The following is a 24057-nucleotide window of genomic DNA, read 5'->3' on the forward strand; positions in this document are numbered from 1 at the left end:
CACCGAATTCCTCATTTTCAATTTCTTCATGAGGAATATCAATTTCATCGCAATTCCTTCGCGATTCAATTCTTCAGCTTCAGACCAATTTCTTCAGCCGAAGATATACATTTTTAGGGGTCGATATTCATCGAATATTTCAAACTCCTCAACGACTTATAGATCATGTGTACACTCATGAACACATTAGATACTTAACCTATAAGTCTTCAAACCACCAAAATCACTAAGGAGCACTAGATGCACTTACAATCTCCCCCTTTTTGGTGGTTGATGAAAATTAGGTTAAGTCTTCAACGGGGATAAAAATATGAAGTGTAAATACTCATTTGAGGAATTTGAAATCAAGATTCATAGAGACTCCCCCTGAAGATGTGCATATCTTGAGGATTTTGCTTTTCATTGCAAATGCACATTGATGATTTATATCATGGAGATCTCCCCCTGAGTCTTGTAAATCATGCATACATACGACATATAGTATGAAGAAATTGAGGATGCATGATGACAAATGGTATCTGACGAATTCCAGCATGCATGCATTAAAATTTTGAGGAATAAGCATGCGAAGAAAAACGTTCAAAAGCGTTAGAGTACCATCGGGCTTAAGTTACAACTCATTACATAAAACACTTCAGAAGACCCAAGAGTTTGTAGCTTAAATAAAGTTTATAAGCCCCCGAATTATATCCCGCTTGAAGACTAACTCTCAGATTTCTCCCCCTTTGTCATCAAGTGACAAAAACGGACAAACTGAGGACTAACGCCGTGAAGACTTTCACTTCTTGGCAGTTGAGGAAGACGCGTGAGGATTATTGGGAGCAGACTTCCTCCTTGGACCAGTGGCAGTATCTTGTTGATCTTCATCTGATTCAGTAGTGCGGAATGAAGAAAACGAACTGTCCTCAAGGTCTGGAACTGGAATTGGCCGTACCAGAAGTTTCAGCTGCACAGGAGGTAGCGGCAGTTGCAGCAGCAGCAGATTCTTCATTGAATTTCCTCACGGCGGCTTCTGCTTGCTTCTGAAGCTTTGACAAATGTTTTGACTTTTCTTCGGGATAGTCATCAATTGTCTTGAGGCTTGAGGGGTGTGCCTCCTGACAATCTTCAAGAGGAGGCCGTTTGCGAGGAGGCTTCAGAGCGAATTTCTTCGCGTACTTGGGAGTGACGAATATGTATTCTTTCCGCTCCTTAGCCCACCGGCGTTCTATCTTTTGAAGCCTTATCTTCCTCTTGGGCATAGTCTCTTGTTCATCAGGCGTGCAGTATTCCAAGTATATATCCTCAGGATATCAATGGCAGTGTTCTGCTCGAGCTTCTTGCCACCCTTTTGCTTTCTTTCATCTTCCATTTTCTTCAGCTGAGGCTTTTGCTGAGGAAATTGAACTCTTGAGGATTCTGATGAAACTTGCAGATTTTCTTCAAGAAACGCTGCAAATGAGTTAAGTTGATGAGAACCTAGAGATTCATCAGCTGACATTTTTTGTACTTGTGAACAGAGTATAGTTGCAAGGAATTTGGAGAGGTCATATGCGTTCTCAGATTTGATGAAATGAAAAAAAAATAAAGTTGAGGAATTTGACCAGTGAATGAGGAATTCGTCTAAGCACACTGTTCTTGGGTTCCAGAGTTGTATAGATTCGAAAATTTGCACAATTGAGGAATCTCGTGAAGATTTTAGATGCTTAGTGAAATTCATCAATAGTTGAGGAATAAGCAGTGTTTGAGGAAAAGAGGCTGATAGATACTTGAGGAAAAATAGATTTCACACATCTAAGGTAAAATAGTAGATCGAAAGAGCTGTAAAAATAGGGTTTTTATTTACCCTAGACAGCGCGCACGAAGAACAGAGAAGGAAGTAACAGTAGATGCTCTTCGGTGCGAGTCCACTACGCCCTAACTTGGCAACAGAGGACAGCTACGGCGGCGGCGGACGAAGATGGTCCGGTTCCGGCGTGGTTTCAGCGACGGAGAGGTCGAGGCAGTCAAGATTTTCTTCGCCGGCGTCGAGACTTCTAGCGGTGGTGCTAGGGCTTTTGAGCTTTGCTGTAGCAGGAGGGCGATAGGACGAAGAAGATTTTACCGAAGGGAGATGGGGACATATTTATAGCCAGGTGGTAATTGTTAGCGCGAAAGTATCAGACCAAATAGCCCCTGTCTCTACGTCTCCACAAGACACGTGTAGCCCACGACCTAAGCGGTGGAGATCGTGGTTATCCGAACGGGGAAAGTGGGGTTCAGTTAAAAAAATTATTTTTGAAGATTTGAGGATTTTGTTACAAGATCATCAGCTTACAAGCACGTAGTGAGGATTTTGAACAAAGTTTCAAGTAGAACGCATATGAAGAATTGAATAGACTGGGTGAGAGTAGCATAGAGGGAAAGTAGTGTCCGATCACATTCACTTAGATGAAATATCAAATTGAAGAAATAGCTATAAGTGAATGTTGTTGAGGACTTTGAAATCACAGTCTATCTAGGTAAACGAAAATCATCAAGTGTTTTGAATATTTTGATCCTCTTGAAGACTTTGGTCCTCTTGAAGACTTTGGCCCTGAGAATCATTTTCTTCGTTGATTTCCTCACACTAAGAGTGATATTCTTCATTGGTTGAAGAAAATCGATTCATCGTGTGTTGCACATCTAAGTCATCAATTTTGCATAAGTGTTAGGATGTGTGCATGTTTTTACAAAACATTTCAAGATTCTAAGATATTTAGCTCACACTGCAACTTGTAAAACTTTTTCTCTTCCAAGGGCTTAGTGAAGATATCTGCCAGTTGATCGTCAGTCTTCACATGGTCGATGAGGATATTGCCCTTGAGGACATGGTCCCGAAGGAAATGATGACAAATCTGGATGTGCTTGGTCTTCGAGTGCTGTATTGGGTTGTATGCAATCTTGATTGCACTCTCATTGTCGCAGTAGAGAGGCACATTCTTCATGTTGATGCCATAGTCCTTGAGGGTTTGCTTCATCCATAGCAATTGAGCACAACATGAACCAGCAGCAATGTACTCAGCTTCGGCAGTGGAGAGTGAAACGCAGTTGTGCTTCTTTGAGGACCAACAGACTAGTGATCTTCCAAGGAAATGACATGTGCCAGAGGTTAACTTGCGATCCACACGGTCACCAGCATAGTCAGAATCAGAATATCCCACAAGATGAAGATTTGAGCCCCTGAGGTACCATAATCCTAGTGTTGGTGTGTGAAGTAAGTATCGAAGAATATGCTTCACAGCCTTATGGTGTGATTCCTTCGGTTTTGCTTGAAAACGTGCACACATGCAAACACTAAGCATTATATCTGGCCTAGATGCACACAAGTACAGTACAGAGCCAATCATGGAGCGATATACCTGCTGATCGAATTCTTTACCATTTTCATCAGTGCAGAGGTGGCCGTTGGTAGGCATTGGAGTCTTGGCACCTTTGCGTTCATGCATGTCGAATTTCCTCAGAACATCCTTGAGGTATTTCTCTTGTGATATGAAGATTCCATTGCGTTATTGACGAATTTGAAGACCTAAGAAGAATTTCAGCTCCCCCATCATAGACATCTGATATTCTTCACTCATCATGTAAGCAAATTCATCACTGTAACGTTTGTCAGTACAGCCAAATATGACATCATCGACATATATTTGGCACACAAATAGTTCATTATCATAGGATTTAGTGAAAAGAGTTGGACCGAGTGAACCAGGTTTGAAGCCTTTCTTCATGAGGAATTCCTTCAATGTATCATACCATGCCCGAGGGGCTTGCTTGAGACCATAGAGCGCCTTTTTAAGTGTGAAGACTTTGTCTAGATTCTTTGGATCTTCAAAACCTGGGGGCTGAGCAACATATACTTCCTCCTCAAGCTTACCATTGAGGAATGCACTTTTCACATCCATTTGATATAAGATGATGTTATGATGATTAGCATAAGCAAGTAGTATTCGAATAGCTTCAAGTCTAGCAACAGGTGCAAAAGTTTCATCTAAATCTATTCCTTCAACCTGTGTGTAGTCTTGGGCTACAAGTCGTGCCTTATTCCTCACCACTTGACCATCCTCATCTTGCTTGTTTCGGAAAATCAACTTGGTGCCGATGATATTGTGCTTGCGAGGATCTGGTCGTTTGACGAGCTCCCATATGTCATTCATCTTGAATTGAAGAAGTTCGTCTTGCATGGCTTGGATCCACTCCGGTTCCATGAAAGCCTCAACAAATTTGAAGGTTCTGTGATAGACACAAAGGAGAAATGCCCACAAAAGTTAACTAAGTGTGAAGCTTTTGAGCGAGTGAGAGGACCTGGTGCATTGATGTCATTGAGGATTTTGTCAAGTTCCACTTCATTTGCAATCCTCGGATAAGCTGGTTGAGGATTTCGTCTGGGCTGAGGAATTGGTTCTGGAGCAATTTCCTCAGGAGCATCTTCTTGATTTTCATTAGTGCTGGGAATGATTTATTTATCAATTTCCTCAGTGGGAACAATGTCTTCAGTAGCTTTGAGCTTTATTGCTTCCTCAGGAGACAACTTATCTGGATCAGGAGGCAATTGCTCTCTTTGCGAGCCATTAGTTTCATCGAACCGCACATCTACAGTCTCAATAACCTTGTTGTGATAGTTGTTGAAGACTCTGTATGTGTGTGAGTCCTTTCCATAACCGAGCATAAAACCCTCATGTGCCTTAGGTGCAAACTTTGAGCTATAGTGAGGATCTCTAATCCAGCATTTTGCACCGAAGACTTTGAAGTAACTTACATTGGGTTTCTTGTCTGTGAGGAGTTCATATGAGGTTTTCTTGAGGAATTTGTGAAGATATACCCTGTTGATGATATGGCATGCAGTGTTGATTGCTTCAGGCCAAAAGCGACGAGGAGTGTGATATTCTTGAAGCATGGTTCTTGCCATCTCAACCAGAGTCATGTTATTCCTTCCGACGACACCATTCTGTTGAGGAGTATAAGGAGCAGACAATTCGTGAGTAATACCAAGTTCATCAAGATAATTATCAAGACCAGTATTTTTGAACTTTGTTCCATTATCACTCCTGATGTGTTTGATTTTGACGTTGAAGTTCGTCGAGGCCCTTGAGGAAAATCGTTTGAAGACCTCTTGCGCTTCAGTTTTATATAAAATGATATGCACCCATGTGTATCTGGAATAATCATCAACTATGACAAAGCCATATAAAGATGATGCATTTGTTAGTGTGGCATAATGAGTAGGTCCAAATAGATCCATGTGAAGCAATTCAAATGGACGAGTAGTGGTCATCATAGTCTTCGAGGGGTGCTTGGATCTGGTCATTTTCCCAGACTCACAAGCACCGCAGAGATGGTCCTTGAGGAATTTGACTGAATCGATGCCGATGACATGCTTCTTCTTCGCGAGTGTGTGCAAATTCCTCATGCCTGCATGACCAAGTCTTCGATGCCACAGCCACCCTTCTGAGGTTTTTTCTAGTAGGCAAGTGGCTGGTTGAGGACCTGTAGAGAAATCAACAATGTACAAATCCCCTTTTCTAACACCTTCAAAGACTTTGGATCTGTCAGATTCCATGATGACAACACATCTATAGCTTCCAAAGATAACAATCATATCAAGATCACAAAGCATTGAGACTGACATGAGGTTAAATCCAAGGGATTCAACAAGCATCACTTTGTCCATGTGCCTATCCTTGGAAATAGCCACTTTGCCAAGTCCCAATACCTTGCTTTTACCTTTGTCAGCATATGTGATTTGCTTCAGGGGTGATGGAGTTAGTGGCATATTCATCATCAAGCTTTTCTCACTAGTCATGTGGTGTGTGCAGCCACTATCAAGAACCCACTCAGTACTCTTGGGTTTGTCCTCATGCAGATGAATTAGTACAACTTACCATCTCATATGCTTCAGACTTGAAGAATATGATATCAATTTCATCAGATAGGAAATTCATCATAAACAGAATTATAAGGACGTGTGAAATATTTCTATTTCATCAATATTGGCTTGCGTCCCATCAAGCGTTTTCCTCAGGTCTCCAGCAAATTCTTCGGATGATCATTTTCATCTGGAGACCTCACCTGCAGAAGTGATTAGTTCAATTTCTTCACCACCCACATCTGAAGGGGTGGTAAAGCATTCATCATCCTCCGAGCACCATATGAGAAAGGGGGCATTGAAGCTAATGCACTTCTTTTAACAGTAGGGGGGTTAAAATACTCAAATGAACATGCAGAGAATTTATTTGAGGATTTATGAACATAACAATTTGAAGAATAACACTCATATTCATATTCCTTGTAACTTCCCTGCATATTAGAAGCATTAGCACGGGTATGAGCATAGTTTTGACCAGTTGAGGATTTTGATCCTCTTGAAGACTTTGGTCCTCCTGAGGAATTTGATCTCGGGTTCAAATTCTTCATAGGTGGTGTCATGAGGACATTCACCTGAACATTTTCAACGCAACTTTTGGGAACCCAGATTTTCCTCAGGGGAGGCCCATTCCTGCAGTTAGTTCCAACATATCGAGCAAATACTTCACCAGATTAATTTTTGAACAGTTTATAGTTGGAGTCAAATGACTCATCTGAGGAATAGGATAATTCACATGAAAATCCTGTTAGGTTGGATGGATCAAAAGGAGGCCCAGTAGCAGCAACCCATGAGGTTTTGGGATACTGCTCAGGTTTCCAATAAGATCCATCAGCATTCAATTTCCTCTCAAAGGCAATTCCTTCTTTCCTCGGGTTCCTGTTCAAGATCTGCTTTTTGAGCACATCACAAAGGGTTTGGTGTCCTTTGAGACTTTTGTATATGCCTGTCACATACAATTCCTTCAGCCCTGCATTTTCATCAGTGACATTTGTGGTTTCCTCAAGTGAGGAATTTGACACTACAGGAGCAGTTGAAGAATTTGTAGCAATAGAAGCATATGATGATTCTGGTGAAGAATTAGCAGTTTCACGTTCGATGCATTTAAGACATGGAGGAATGAATTCAGCTTGAGCAGTACTGATCTATTGAGCTAGTAATGAATCATTTCCCATACGAAGATCATCATGAGAAATCCTCAGCTTCTCAAGATCAAGCTTCCTTTGAAGAAATTCATAGGAAAGTTTCTCATGATCAGCGAGGAGTGTAACATGACGATCTTGAAGATTATCAAATCAGGACTGAAGACTTTTCATATCTTTAGTCAGGATTTGGGTAAGATTCATTTCATCATTCAACAGATCATCACTTCTATCTAGCAGTTTCTGAAGCTTTTCCAGGGCAGTTTGTTGTTTAGTGGCAATGATAGCAAGTTTACTGTAACTTGGTTTTTTATAATCATTAGGTTCACAGTCACTTGAATCAGAGGAGGAATCATCATTCGGTACCTTTGAACCTTTTGCCATGAAGCAATAGGTTGGAGCGAAGTCATCAGCATAGTCATCAGTGTGGATGGTGTTATCATTTTCTTCAAGGTTGATTCCTATCCCCAACGAGGACAATCAGCAATGTAGTGACCTGATTTCTTGCATTTGTGGCAGGTTCTTTTCTTGTAGTCCTCAGATGAAGATTCTGATTTCCTCATATCTCTTCTTGAAGATTTACCAAATTGGCCACGTCGTGTAAACTTCTAGAATTTCCTCACGAGCATTGCAAGCTCCTGTCCAAATTCTTCAGGATCACCAATGCTACCATCTGAGTCTTTTTCTTCAGATGAGGAAATTGCTTTGGCCTTCAGTGCATGTGGTCTAGAATAGCTTGGTCCATATAGATCTATATTTTCTTCTTGTTGGAATTCATGAGTATTGAGTCTTTTGAGTATATCTGCTGGATCAAGCATCTTGTAGTCTGGTCTCTCTTGAATCATCAGAACTAAAGTATTAAATGAAGAATCGAAAGATCTTAATAGTTTCTTCACAACTTCATGATCAGTAATGTCTTGAGCTCCGAGTGCTTGCAATTCATTTGATATGTCAGTGAGGCGATCAAAGGTATCTTGGGAGCTTTCATTGTCAAGCCTCTTGAAACGATTGAAGAGATTGCGAAGAACATCAACATGAGAATCACGCTGGGTTGATACTCTTCATTAACTTTGGATAGCCTTTCCCAGATAACTTTTGCTGAGCCCAAAGCACTTACTCTGCCATACTGGCCCTTGCTCAGATGGCCACAGATGATATTCTTCGCTTGAGAATCAAGTTGCTTGAATTTCTTCACATCAGCGGCAGAGATAGTAGCACTGACGATACAGACGTCATGTTCCACAATATACCACAGATCATTGTCACTAGCTTGTAGATGCATCTGCATCTTGGTCTTCCAGAAGGGAAAGTCCTTTCCTTTGAAAGTAGGACATCATGTAGTAACCTTGATCATGTCTGTAGTCGACATAACTAAAACTCTAGGTGGTTAAACCAAAATCACACAGAACAAGGGAGTACCTTGCTCTGATACCAATTGAAAGTGCGTTATATCGACTAGAGGGGGTGAATAGGAGATTTTTAGAATTTCATCACTGAGGAAATTCCTTTTGAGGAAATTCCTCACTGATGACTAACTTGCAGCGAAAACAGCAAAGGATCAGGAGTGCAAAGTATCACTACAACAGTTTATCAGGGTGAAGAATATGAAAAACAGTTTGTACAGTATGCAGGCACGGAGAAAACAGATGAGGATTAACTCGCATGAAGAATTTGGGGTTGAGGAATTTCAGAGAAAGTCTTCAGCAAATTCTTCAAACAGTGACAGTGAAAATCATCAACACACAATCTCAGGAATATAAAGAGTTGAAGAAATAGAACCCGTTTCACAGTGAAGACAGTGGTTGATGACCCAGTTCCAAATGCTGTGACAGTTGTACATCTGGTTTGGAGCGGCTTGGTATTGAAACCAAAGGACACACAGTCCCGGGACACACAGTCCCTACCGTATTCTCCTTGGGATAAGAACACACAGTCCTCGCCCACACTCATGGTAAGTCTTTAGGGCAGACTTCCAAACCCTCACAAACTTGGTCACCTGGCGATCCACAATTTATTGCTGGATTTCTCTAGACCATGATGCCTAACCGTCTGGAGGATGCACAGTCCTCAAAGGTAAAAGGCTTCAGTCCCACACAGGAACTACTTCTTCAGTGATGCTCAATCACTTGGTTTTCGGTTTGTGGTTTTGTGTTTGGGGTATTTCCTCACTGATGAATTACTCTCGAAGACTCTGAGGAATTTGGGCTGCTCTTATGACAAGTGTCGGTTTCTAACGGAGCAGCCAACCAGCTAATGGTTGTGGGGCGGCTATTTATAGCCTGGGATCATTCCGACATGATTTGACATTAATGCCCTTAAATAATATGACCGTTGGTGTGGATAAGACCAATGATGTGGTGCGACTTGCAGTAACGGTCGGGACCCTCAACTGTGAGAGCCCTCATGTCTCTCATATTCCTCACTTGAGGCTTTTGGTAGGATTAGGCTTGGGTTGAGCATCATGAGGACATTCATTCCGACGTGTTACTTTGACCCCCTTTAACAGTACGGTGTTCCTATGACTCAAAGGTGAAGAAAATAAAACAGACAGAATAAATCTTCATGCTTCAAAATCTTCAGATTGTTTTTCTTCAGGACACACCGAATTCCTCATTTTCAATTTCTTCATGAGGAATATCAGTTTCATCGCAATTCATTCGCGATTCAATTCTTCAGCTTCAGACCAATTTCTTTAGCCAAAGATATACATTTTTAGGGGTCGATATTCATCGAATATTTCAAACTCATCGGCGACTTATAGATCTTGTGTACACTCATGAACACATTAGATACTTAACCTATAAGTCTTCAAACCATCAAAATCACTAAGGGGCACTAGATGCACTTACAGTCTCAGACGTGATGCCTATATGTATGATCATTGCCTTAGATATCGGCATGACTTTGCGCGATTCTATCAATTGCTTGACAGTAATTTGTTCACCCACCGTAATACTTGCTATCATGAGAGAAGCCTCTAGTGAACACTATGGCCCCTGGGTCTATTTTACATATTATATATTCAGATATACATACAAAAATACCAAAAATACCTTGCTGCACTTTTATTTATTTATTTATATTTACCTATTATCTCTATCAGATCTCACCTTGCAAGTAATCGTGAAGGGATTGACAACCCCTTTATCGCGTTGGGTGCAAGTTTGTTTGTATTTGCGCAGGTGCATTGGTGCCTCATCTTGATACTCATACTGGATTGATACCTTGGTTCTCAAACTGAGGGAAATACTTATCTCTACTTTGCTGCATCACCCTTTCCTCTTCAAGGGAAAAACCAACGCAAGCTCAAGAAGTAGCACTCGCCGATCATTGGGCAAGTCCACCAAAGTCCACACTTTGTTCTCATACATGGATCCTATATCGGATTTCATGGCCTCAAGCCATTTGTTAGAACCCGGGCCCACCATCGCTTCTTCATAGTTCAAAGGTTCGTCGTTGTCTAACAACATGATTTCCATGACAGGATTGCCATACCACTCTAGTGTGGAACGTGCCCTTGTGGACCTTCGAGGCTCAATGGCAACTTGATCCGAAGTTTCATGATCATCATCATTAACTTCTTCTCTAGCCGGTGTAGGCACCTCAGAAACATTTTCTTGTGCCGCGCTACTTTCCGGTTCGAGAGGAGGTACAATTACCTCATCAAGTTCTATTTTCCTCCCACTTACTTCTTTTGAGAGAAACTCTTTCTCTAGAAAGGATCCGTTCTTGGCAACAAAGATTTTGCCTTCGGATCTAAGATAGAAGGTATACCCAATAGTTTCCTTAGGGTATCGTACGAAGACACATTTTTCTGCTTTGGGTTCGAGCTTCTCGAGTTGAAGTTTCTTCACATAAGCATCGCAGACCCAAACTTTCAGAAACGACACTTAGGTTTCTTGCCAAACCATAATTCATACGGTGTCATATCAACGGATTTAGACGGTGCCCTATTTAAAGTGAATGCGACCGCTTCCAATGCATATCCCCAAAATGATAGCGGTAAGTCAGTAAGAGACATCATAGATCGCCCCATATCCAATAAAGTGCGATTACGACGTTCAAACACACTGTTGTGTTGCGGTGTGCTAGGTGGCGTGAGTTGTGAAACGATTTCACATTTCCTGAAGTGTGTGCCAAACTCGTGACTCAAATATTCTCCTCCACGATCAGATCGTAGGATCTTTATTTTCTTGTCATGTTGATTCTCCACCTCACTCTGAAATTGCTTGAACCTTTGAAAGGTTTCGAACTTGTGTTTCATTAAGTAAACATACCCATATCTTCTTAAGGCATCAGTGAAGGTGAGAACATAACAATAGCCACCGCGAGCCTCAACGCTCATTGGACCACATACATCGGTATGTATTATTTCCAATAAGCTGTTTGCTCGCTCCATTGTTCCGGAGAATGGGGTGTTGGTCATCTTGCCCATGAGGCACGGTTCGCATGTGTCAAATGATTCAAAATCAAGAGACTCCAAAAGTCCATCCGTATGGAGTTTCTTCATGCGCTTGACACCGATATGACCAAGGTGGCAGTGCCACAAATATGTGGGACTATCATTATCAACCTTCCATCTTTTGGTACTAACATTATGAATATGTGTAACATCACGTTCGAGATTCATCAAGAATAAACCATTGGCCAGCGGGGCATGACCATAAAACATACCACTCATATAAATAGAACAATCATTATTCTCAGATTTAAATGAGTAGCCATATTGCATCAAGCGAGATCCTGATACAATGTTCATGCTCAAAGCTGGTACTAAATAACAATTATGAAGTTTTAAAACTAACCCCGAAGGTAGATGTAGAGGTAGCGTGCCAACATCGATCACATCGACCTTGGAACCATTCCCGACGCGCATCGTCACCTCGTCCTTAGCCAGCCTACGCTTGTTCCGCAGTTCCTGCTTTGAGTTGCAAATGTGAGCAACATCACCGATATCAAATACCCAGGAGCTACTACGAGCGCTGGCAAGGTACACATCAATAACATGTATATCATATATACATTGGACGTTGTCGGCCTTCTTATACGCTAAGTACTTGGGGCGGTTCCGCTTCCAGTGACCGGTACCCTTGCACTAATAGCACTCGATCTCAGGCTTGGGTCCTTTCTTTGGCTTCTTCTCGGTAACTGGTTTACCAAGCGCGGCAACTGCTTTGCCGTCTTTATTGAAGTTCTTTTTACCCTTGCCCTTCTTGAAACTCGTGGTCTTATTCACCATCAACACTTGATGTTCTTTCTTGATTTCCACATCTGCTGATTTTAGCATTGAATACAACTCCGGAATGGTTTTCTCCATCCCTTGCATGTTGTACTTCATCACAAAGCCCTTATAGCTAGGTGGAAGCGACTGGAGGATTCTTTCAATGACTGCGTCATCCGGAAGTTCAACTCCCAGCTGAGTCAAGCGGTTGTGCAACCCAGACATTTTGAGTATGTGCTCACTGACAGAACTATTCTCCTCCATTTACAGCTGAAGAACTTGTGAGAGACTTCATATCTCTCGACCCGGGCATGAGCTTGAAAACCTAGTTTCAGCTCCTCTAACATCTCATTTGCTCCATGTTGCTCAAAACGCCTTTGGAGCCCCAGTTCTAAACTGTAAAGCATGCCGCACTGAACCATAGAGTGGTCATCACTCTGTGACTGTCAGGCATTCCTAACATCCTGGGATGACACGGGAGCGGGAGGGTTACCTAGCGGCGCATCAAGGACATATGCCTTCTTGGAAGCCATGAGGATGAGCTTTAAGTTACGAGCCCAGTCCGCATAGTTACTACCATCGTCTTTCATCTTGGTTTTCTCTAGGAACCGTTGAAGTTGAGTGGGACATTTGCTTTGGCCATTGGATCTACAATATTTGTAAAGACAATTTTATACTAAGTTCATGATAATTAGGTTCATCTAATCAAATTACATAATGAACTCCCAATTAGAAAGACATCCCTCTAGTCATCTAAGTGACACATGATCCATGTCGACTAGCCCGTGTTCGATCATCACGTGAGACGTACTAGTGATCAATGCTGAGCATCTCCATGCCGATCATATCATCCATACGACTCATGTTCGACCTTTCGGTCTCTCATATTCCGAGGCCATGTTTGTACATGCCAGGCTCGTCGAGTCAACCTAAGTTTTCTGCGTGTGTAAAACTGGCTCACGCCTGTTGTATTCGAACGTTAGAATCTATCACACCCGATCATCACGTGGTGCTTCGAGACAACGGTCCTTCGCAATGGTGCACACTTAGGGGAATACTTATCTCGAAATTTTAATGAGGTATCATCTTATCTTTACTACCGTCTTTCTAAGAAATAAGATGTAAAACATGATAAACATCACATGCAATCATATAGTGACATGATATGGCCATTATCATCTTGCTCCTTTGATCTCCATCTTCGGGGCATGCATGATCATCATTGTCAGTGGCAGGACACCATGATCTCCATCATTGTGTCTTTGCGAAGTCGTCTCGCCAACTATTACTTCTACTACTATAGCTATCATTTAGCAATAAAGTAAAGTAATCACATGTCATTGCATCTCATACAATAAATTAAGACAACACCTATGGCTCCTGTCGGTTGTCATACTCATCAACATGCAAGTCATGAATCCTATTACAAGAACATGATCAATCTCATACATCACATATGTAACATCACATCCTTTTGGCCATATCACATCACATGGCATACCCTGCAAAAACAAGTTAGACGTCCTCTAATTGTTGTTGCAAGTTTTATGTGGCTGATTTGGGTTTCTAGCAAAGAACGGTTCTTACCTACGTGACAGCCACAACGTTGCTATGCCAATGCTATTTACCCTTCATAAGGACCCTTTTCATTGAATCCAATTCGACTAAAGTGGGAGAGACAGACACCCGCTAGCCACCTTATGCACCAAGTGCATGTCAGTCGGTGGAACCTGTCTCACGTAAGCGTACGGGTAAGGTCGGTCCGGGCCGCTTCATCCCACAATACCGCCGAAAAAGATAAGACTAGTAACGGCAAACAATTGACATGATCATCGCCCACAACTTTTGTGTTCTACTTGTGCATAGAATCTACGCATAGAACCTGGCTCGGATGCCACTGTTGGGGAACATAGTAATTTCAAAAAAAATCCTACGTCACACAAGGATCTATCTAGGAGAAACCAGCAACGAGTAATGGTGTAGAGCATCTTCATACCTTTGAAGATCGCTAAGCGGAAGCGTTACTATGACCGCGGTCGATAGAGTCGTACTCACAGCGATTCAGATCGCGGTGGATTCTGATCTAAGTGTCGAACAACGGCTCCTCCGCGTTCAACACACGTTCATCTCGGTGACGTCTCTACACCTTGATCCATCAAGGAGGAAGGATAGGTTGAGGGAGAGCTCCGGAAGCATGACGACGTGGTGACGGTGGAGCTGCGTGGTACTCCGGCACGGCTTCGCCAAGCTCTACGGAGGACGAGGAAGAGGAGGGGTAGGGCTGCACCGTGGGAGAGAGGAGTTGCGTGTTGCAGCCCTCCCAAAGCCCTCACTATATATAGGAGGGAGGGAGAGGGGGCCGACACCCTAGGGTTTCCCCTAGGTGGTACGGCAGCCCCCTTAGATGGGAGAAGGTCCGGCGGCCAAGGGGAGGAGGTGCGGCGCCCTAGGGGTGGCTTGCCACTCAAGGCAAGCCCCTGTGCCCTAGGGTTGGCCCCCTTCAGCCTCCCTTGCACCTTAGGTTGGGGTGGGAGGCACACCAGCCCATCTAGGGGCTGGTTCCCTTCCACTCTTGGCCCAGGTGGCCTTCCGGGGCTATTGGCCCCTCCCGGTGGACCCCCGGAACCCTTCCGGTGGTCCCGGTATATTACCAGTGAATCCCGAAACACTTCAGACGATCAAAACTCCACTTCCTATATATGAATCTTTACCTCCGGACCATTCCGGAACCCGTCCTGACGTTCAGGATCTCATCCGGGACTCCGAACAACCTTCAGTAACCACGTACACTTTTCCCATATAACCCAAGCGTCATCGAACCTTAAGTGTGTAGACCCTATGGGTTCAGGAAGCATGCAGACATGACCGAGACACCTCTCCGGTCAATAACCAACAGCGGGGTCTAGATATCTATGTTGGTTCCCACATGTTCCACGATGATCTCATCGGATGAACCACGATGTCAAGGATTCTCTCAATCCCGTATACAATTCCCTTTGTCTACCGGTATGATACTTGCCCGAGATTCGATCGTCGGTATCCTCATACCTTGTTCAATCTCGTTACCGGCAAGTCTCTTTACTCGTTCTGTAACACATCATCACGTGGCTAACTCGTAGTCATATTGAGCTCATTACGATGATGTTTTACCGAGTAGGCCCAGAGATACCTCTCCGTCACACGGAATGAAAAATCCCAGTCTCGATTCATACCAACCCAGCAGACACTTTCGGAGATACATGTAGTGCACCTTTATAATCACCCAGTTACGTTGTGACGTTTGATGCACCGAAAGCACTCTCACGGTATTCGGGAGTTACACAATCACATGGTCTAAGGAAATGATACTTGACATTAGAAAATCTTTAGCACACGAACAACACTGTCTAGTGCTATGCTTAGGATTGGGTCTTGTCCATCACATCATTCTCCTAATGATGTGATCCCGTTACCAATGACATCCAATGTCCATGATCAGGAAACCATGATCATCTATCGATCAACCAGCTAGCCAACTAGAGGTTCACTAGGGACATGTTGTGGTCTATGTATTCACACATGTATTATGGTTTTCGGTTAATACAATTATAGCATGAATAATAGACAATTATCATGAACTGGAAATATTATAATAACCACTTTATTATTGCCTCTAGGGCATATTTCCAACAATTGTCTCGGTGCTACAATTACTTGAATCAAGTGGTAGTTGATCTTCCAGATGAGATAGTGATTGACGTAGTTCTCCAAAGTCACTGCCACCAAGCTACTGAGCTTCGTGATGAACTATAACATATCAGGGACATAGATGATGATCCCTGAGCTATTCGTGATGTTTGACACCGCGAAGGTAGAAATCAAGTAGGAGCATCAAGTGTTGATGGTTAGTAAAACCGCTAGTTTCAAGAAGGACAAAAGGGATGAAAGGAAACTTCGAGAATAACAAGTAAGTTGTCACTCAATGAAGAGACCCAAGGTTGAACCCAAACCCGAGACTAAGTGCTTCTATGATGAGGGGAGTGATCACTAAGGTGGAACTGCCCTAGACTCTTGGTAGATAAGAAGGTTGGCAACGTCAACAAAAGTATATTGGATATACATGTTATTGATGTGTACTTTACTAGTACTCCAAGTAGCACATGGGTATTAGATACCGGTTCAGTTGCTATGTTAGTAACTCGAAATAACAGCTATGGAATAAACAGAGACTAGCTAAAGGCAAGGTGACGATGTGTGTTGGAAATGTTTCCAAGGTTGATGTGATCACCATCGCACGCTCCCTCTACTTTTGGGATTAGTGTTAAAACTAAATATTGATTAGTGTTTGCGTTGAGCATGAACATGATTGGATCGTGTTTATTGCAATACGGTTATTAATTTAAAGATAATAATGGTTACTCTGTTTAGTTGAATAAAACCTTCAACGGCCATGCACCTAATATGAATGGTTTATTGAATCTCGATCATAGTGATACACATGTTCATAATATTAATGCCAAAAGATGCAAAGTAGTAATGATAGTACCACTTACTTGTGGCACTGCCGCTTGGGTCATATTGGTATAAAACGCATGAAGAAGCTCCATGTTGATGGATCTTTGGACTCACTCGTTTTTGAATCATTTGAGACATGCCAAACGTGCCTATTGGTGTAAGCGCATGAAGAAACTCCATGCAGATGGATTGTTTGGACTCACTTGATTTTGAATCACTTGAGACATGCAAATCATGCCACATGGGCAAGATGACTGAAGGTCTCATTTTCCGGTGAGATGGAACGAGAAAGTTAATTATTAGAAATCATAAATTTTGATGTATGCAGACTAATGAGTGTTGAGGCACGCAGTGGATATAGTTATGTTCTTACTTCACACTTGATTTGAGTAGATACTCGTGTATTTACTTGATGAAACACGAGTTTTAATTATTGAAAAGTTCAAGAAATTTTAGAGTAAAGTTTTAATTATTGACTCTAGTGCAAGTGGGAGACTGTTGGAAATATTCCCTAGAGGCAATAATTAATTAGTTATTATTATATTTCCTTATTCACGATAATCATTTATTATCCATGCTAGAATTGTATTGATTGGAAACTCAAATACATGTGTGGGTACATAGACAGCACATTGTTTCGAATGAGCCTCTAAGACTAGCTCGTTGATCAAAGATGGTCAAGGTTTCCTGACCATAGACATGAGATGTCATTTGATAACGGGATCACATCATTAGGAGAATGATATGATGGACAAGACCCAAACTATAAACGTAGCATATGATCGTGTCAGTTTGTTGCTATTGTTTTATGCATGTCAAGTATATGTTCCTATGACCATGAGATCATGCAACTCCCAGACACCGGAGGAATGCCTTGTGTGTATCAAACGTCACAACATAACTGGGTGACTATAAAGGTGATCTACAGGTATCTCTGAAGGTGTCTGTTGGGTTGGCATGGATCAAGACTGTGATTTGTCACTCCGTATGACGGAGAGGTATCTCGGGGCCCACTCAGTAATACAACATCACAACAAGCCTTGCAAGCAATGTGACCAAGGAGTTAGTTACGGGATCTTGTATTACGGAGCGAGTAAAGAGACTTGCCGGTAACGAGATTGAACTAGGTATAGAGATACCGACGAACGAATCTCGGGCAAGTAATATACCGATGGACAAAGGGAACAACATACGGGATTAACTGAATCCTTGACATAGAGGTTCCACCGATAAAGATCTCCGTAGAATATGTAGGAGTCAATATGGGCATCCAGGTGCCTCTATTGGTTATTGACCGGAGAGTGTCTCGGGTCATGTCTGCATAGTTCTCGACCCCGCGGGGTTTGCACACTTAAGGTTTGGTGACGCTTCGGTATTATTGAGTTATGTATGTTGGTGATCGAAAGTTCTTCGGAGTCCCGGATGAGATCACGTACGTCACGAGGAGCTCTGGAATGGACCGGAGGTAAAGATTGATACATAGGAAAGTTGCATTTGACAGAAAGATTTCGGGCATTACCGGTAAAGTACCGGGAGTGATGAATGGGTTCCGGGGTTTCACCGGGCGGGGCCACCCCTCCAGGAGGGGACCTAGTAGGCCTAAAGGTGGCGCAACAACACCTAGTGGGTTGGTGTGGTCAACCCAATAAAGCCTATTTCGGCTAATGCAAAAAAGGAAGAAAAAGGAAAAAGGGAAGAAGGAGACCAACTAGGAAGGGGAGTCCTCCACCAAACTGTATTGGAGGAGGACTCTCCCCCTAGCTTTAGCCGAACCTCTCCTCCTTGGAGGAGGAGGCAAGGCAGCCCTCCCTCCTATTCCTCCTATATATAGTGGAGGTTTTGAGTGCAACACACACCAGAAAATAGCCACGTGTTGCTCTCTCCTCCATAGATCGTCTCCCTCGTCTAGATTAGTCCGGCATAGCTTGGCGAAGCCCTGCTGGACTAGTTCACCATCACCACCACCACGCCGTCGTGCTGGAGAACGCATCTACCTCTTGGCCCCTCTTGCTTGATCAAGAAGGCGAAGATCGTCATCGAGCTGTATGTGTGCTGAACGCGGAAGGTGTCGTCCGTTCGGCACTAGATCGGGATGGACCGTGATGGGATCGCGGGACGGATCGTGATGATATCGTGGGACGGACTGCGATTTGGATCGTGAAGATGTTTTACTACATCAGCCGCATTATATACGCTCTCACTCAGCGATCTACAAGGGTATGTACATACGATCTCTCCTCTTGTAGATGGTCATCACCACGGATAGATCTTATGTGTGCGTAGGAAAAAAATTTGTTTCCCATGCAACGTTTCCCAACAATGGCCTCCTTCGAGAGCACGAGAAGTTTGGAGGCCAAAGGAGCAACAGGACCCGCATTTCCCTCACAAATTGGTCATGTTCCCTCTCGATATGCAGAGACTTGCTCGGAGATGGTGCAGTTTACAAGCGGCCTTAGAGAAAACTTATTCGAAACGCGCCCAAACTTGTACCACACCCTATAAGGGCCATGTGATGCCACCGTGTCAGTTCTCGATTTTTTTGGCATCGTACGATTTTCCGAGGATTTAAACGGTTGCATCAGGCATGCCATCGAGGTACTTTCGCCACTGGTGGCAGGGCATGCCCCTTCTTCATCTGCACAAGGCCTACGCATGTCATAAGGACATCACAAAGGATTTGCCACGCCGCTTCCGCGCATGATTTCATGTACCGCCTTGGAGGTCTGCAATTTCCGACACTGAAAACCTAGCAGAGCAATAAATGTCTCAAATATTGCACGCGGTTCCAAAAAATATGAGGGCCTAGCACGTGTCATGCGATGGCCTCCTTTGAGAGCACGAAAAGTTTCGAAGTCAATGAAGTAACATGACTCGCACTTCCCTCAAAAACCGTCACGATCTCTCTCAAAGTAAAATAAATGACTCAAAATAATAATAACTGAATTAGTAAAAATAAAAAGCGTCGGCATCCATCATTAGGAAGATGGCCTATCACTTTGAATCTTCTCTGCCCGAAACAAGTGAAGATTCAAAGTCACAGTCCATCTTCTTAGAAGGAGTGTAATGAATATTGAAGCTTACTTCATGTGAATTGTCCCACTATTTAAACGAGTCATCTTTCTTGTCTTTGGGCAAGGTCGGACTAAAGTTTGATGTGAGCCTTAACTTTATCGAGAGCTACACTTGGCAACTGTTACGTTTTCGAGACCAATACTCGGTAAAGGTACGATTGGATTGTATTCTTAATAACAAACACCGAAGCTTAGTGCAGTTGTACTATCGAACAAACTAAACATATCTTTCCGTTTGGCAGTAGACGAGGTGAGACAAAATCTGTGCTAAATCTTTTTCGCGTGACCCTCTTGATAAAGAAGCTAAACCGTGACCGTCACGTTATGCGTCATCGGTTGTGCCACATGACAAAACTTTACCGAGTGTTACCGTTTTGCCGAGGCCTACTTTCGGCAACATCCTGTGTTTGCCGGGATGCACGAGCCTGGCACCCGGCGTATAGAAAATTCTAGTAGTGAGGTTTGATATTGTTCAAACTGTGGAAAACCAAATTCGTTGCCATATCTTTAGCGGTCCAGCCTAATTGCTGCATGAGCATGAAGAGTGGCTTTGCATGTCCAACAATAGCTGCAAACTTTGAATTTAAATGCAGTTCTAGCTCAGAGATTACTACAAGTCGTAGTTTATGTACACCAACAATGAAGGGCAAATGCAGGACGATCAAACAAAGCTAGAAAAGAGATGATTTGCCACATCTTGAACCATTTGGCACGAAATTAATTCCACTAACTTTAGGCTGCGCTTGGATTAGGTGTAAAATAATACAGCTGTACTTTTTTACACGTGTAATTTACCGGTCAATGAGTAATTTCGGGCTGGAAATGAAACAACCGATCGAGGCATGTATTTTTTACGGAGGTATTTTACGCGCAAACGCTGATCCAAACAGGCCCTTAGGGGAAAACGCAAGCACACACTGGTTGCTCAAATGTCAAAACATAGATAGAATTAACAAATGCCATCATTTGGCGGAAGACATGCATAATTTAAGTTCTACTACTAAACAAAACATTTAAGGTGAAGATACGGAAACTAAAAGGCTCAGCTCCAACTTCTTATCTATGATTCAGTTGCTTCTCCCACGCACAATGCCATGCTAGTAATAGCAGGACAGATTGCCTCCAGATTCTTATACCCCTCAGTCGCCATCACCGCTTCAAGGATCGTAGGACTGCTGAGGATGAATTCGATGCACCTAGCCTTGAGGTCAGAGCAGTTGTGCTGCTCAGCTAAAGCCAAAGTAGTAGCTGCTGTCTCGACAGTAACGCCACCTGAAAGCTTGTCCTCGCACATAACCTTGAGCTTGTCCAGCCCATACCTGTCAGCCGCCGCAAGCAGATGCTGAGCTATGGTCACTGCAGCCTCCGGCTCCGAATCAAATTCAGGAACTTTGTCGGTGTAGATGAAGTGCAGCATGGCCTTGAATGCTTCCGCCTCCACGTCCTCGATCACGACTTGCTGAGCGCTCCTCTCCCTCATGCTCCCGAAGAACTCAGCCATGAGGACAGGCGACCTCGCAGCAAGGATACTCTTGTGAGCTATGAAGGATTCACCAGAGACGACGAACGTAATATCAGATCCGGTCTTGCTCTGCAGGAGCTCACCAAGGTGCTGCTGCAAGTTGGAAGCCGGCACCGGAAGTGCAGTTGCCACAGAGGCATCAGGACCTTCCTTCAGAACAGTAATGGTGCACTCCACACACAAGTAATCATCATTAGGACATGCCGGCGCAGGTAGAGATTTTTTTTGCACGATCATAACCTGATGTGAGCAATCTTTGTGGCGCTTGAACACATGTGACGCTGTCACCTCAGAGTGTGGTGCTCTGCGCAGTAAAGGGTGTGATGGATTGCCCGGCACCCTCGGATGTACCAGGAGACAGCTTATGCTCGCTGTCACAGAGCCATTTGGGGGGACTTCACTCAATAACATAAGGCCGAAGTCTAGCCAACTGGTGGAATAAGTAGGTACATTGCAAATGATTTCCCACTCATACCCACCGATCTCACACTTTGATTTGATGCACTGCTTAGCCAGACCGGGCTGCGAGCACAACGCTGTCAAACCATCAACCCTGAACAGCTGCACAGAGCGCACGGTGCTGGTGAGGATGGTGCACGCATCATCCATGTTCAACAAGGGATCCTGAGGAAGTGGAAAATTTTGGAGGTGAGAAGATAATGGTGAAGGACACATTTATACAGCAAAACATCATTGATGGTCTAATTTCAGCTTCCCACAGTATCCAAATATGGCTGATTGTAATTGCAAGAAAGTAATACCGAACATAAAAGGCCAAAACTCATGGATGCAGCTTACCTGCAGCTCGTCGTTGTCGTCCTCGTCGGAGTGGGACGAGGAGAGGTGGTGGAGATGGTCTTCAACGGCCCGGCGGTGATCAGCGTTGGCGTCGGAGGCTGAGGAAGAGACGGGAGACGGCGGGAGGAAGGCCTCCCGATCGAGCTCACAGGGCAGCGGTGGGGCTTTGGTACGGGTCAGGGCTTTATGGTTGGTGCTGGGTGTATGGATTGTCTCGTCGTTGTCTACATGTTCGTACGAGGAGATGAGGAGCAGAAGATCGTCGACGGCACGGTGGTAATCCGCGTCGGCCTCGCTGGCAAAGGAGGAGTCTGGAGGCAGCGCGAGGAAGGACCCCAGATCGAGCTCATGGGGTGAAGGTGGTGGGTGGGACGCCATCGCCGGTGCTGAGGAGGGCACGAGGGAGACCGTCACCCTTTCGTCGAGGATGGCACGGCGGTGGTCGGCGTCGGAGGCTGAGGAGGAGGCGGGCGACGACGGGAGTTTTCGATCTAGGTCACGGTAGATAATCGCCGATTCTCCTAATTTGCCGTGGCGAAGGTAGAGTCTGCCTTACCCCTAGCCGATGCCCTCCGTTTTGGATCTCACGGATGCTGAAGGAGCTGCCTCTCCCACTACACAGGAAGCAGCCCAGATTGAAACAAGGCCCAGATAAGGGCCAGTTTGGAAACTAAACGAGCCCAGCTCGCGAGCGACTCAGAGCACCAGCAACTAGTTAACGAGCACTCTCACACAAGCGTTTCAGCGATCACTTTCACGCATCTTCACTTCGCGCGTTCCCAGTTGCCGCTACTTGTCGCGTTTTGAGGATTTCATTCGGATTTTGTTTTTTTATTTGTTCCCACGCATTTTCGTCTTTTTTGAATGGTTTTTTTAGAATTTTTTTGGTGTTTCAGTTTAACGGTCTTTCGTAGCTTTTGGACAAAAAAAATTAAAAACAAATTCACACAAAACCGCGTTTTTTTTACGCAAAAAACACGTTTTTGATTTTTGTGCGGGAGGCACGGTTTTGCTTCCGCGAGAGGTACGGCCGTGCCTCTTGAAAAGGGGAAAACGCGTTTTCCTGATGTTGTTTTTTGCGAGAGGCATGGTTTTGCTTTTACGAAAGGCACAGTTTTGCCTTCGCGAGAGACACGGTTTTTTTTTCACGAAAGGCATGGTTTTTTCCTTCGCGAGGGGCACGCCCGTGCCTCTTCCGGAAAGAAAAACGTGTTTTCTGCTCTCTCTTTTTTCAAGAGAGGCACGGTTTTGCTTTCACGAGAGGCACGCCCGTGCCTCTCCTGAAAGGAGAAAAATGCGTTTTTTGCTCTCTCTTTTTTCCGCGAGAGGAACGGTTTTGTTTCCGTGAGAGGTACGATTTTGCCTTCGCTAGAGGCACGACCCGTGCCTTTTGAAAAGGGAAAAACGTGTTTTCTATTTTTTTCTATCGCGTGAGGCATGATTTTTTTGTTTGGTTTTTTTCTTCCGGTCTTTTCATGAAAAAATAGTTCGTCAAAACCTATCAACATGGGATCTAGTTTTGAAGATCTCGACGCGAGAAAGCCAACGATAAAAACGGCTCGAGATTTGGACGCACGGTTTAGGAGATAAAACATTTTAAAAATACGAATCTATAAAAAAAAAAGAAAATTTACAAGTTGCAACAAGTGACACACATGCGGTGCGCCACTTGTCGCAACCTATGAAGATGAGAGTAATTGTTGAAAGGTGTACTCGTTAAGTAGTGATTCCGGCTACTACGCCTATTACAGGCCTTCAGCGCCGGGGAACGCAGCCGGCCCCCACATCCATGTCTGGGTGGGCTGGCGCAAGAACAAGGAAGGCGCATTAAAAATTCCGCGAAAATGATTGTCAACCAGGATTCATATCCACGCCGTCGTGGTTTTGTACCTACAAGCTAACCACTCGATCAACTACCTGTTAGTGGCTATTCTCAGCATGAAACCTTTAAG

The 24057-nt window shown here is 43.8% G+C and overlaps 1 protein-coding gene across 1 annotated transcript; it reads right to left on the reverse strand.

Annotated features, from left to right (window-relative positions):
• Positions 1 to 20678: 20678 nt before the first annotated feature.
• LOC123411467 (BTB/POZ and MATH domain-containing protein 1-like) lies at positions 20679 to 22604 on the reverse strand. The gene is made up of 2 exons (XM_045104414.1): positions 22106 to 22604; positions 20679 to 21931 (listed from the first exon to the last, which is right to left on the reverse strand). The coding sequence occupies exons 1-2, from the start codon at positions 22481 to 22483 to the stop codon at positions 20846 to 20848; spliced, it is 1464 nt and encodes a 487-aa protein (XP_044960349.1). The 5' UTR covers positions 22484 to 22604; the 3' UTR covers positions 20679 to 20845.
• Between the last annotated feature and the right edge of the window lie 1453 nt (positions 22605 to 24057).

This window comes from Hordeum vulgare, chromosome 7H (genome assembly GCF_904849725.1).
Source record: "Hordeum vulgare subsp. vulgare chromosome 7H, MorexV3_pseudomolecules_assembly, whole genome shotgun sequence".
NCBI lineage: Eukaryota > Viridiplantae > Streptophyta > Magnoliopsida > Poales > Poaceae > Hordeum > Hordeum vulgare.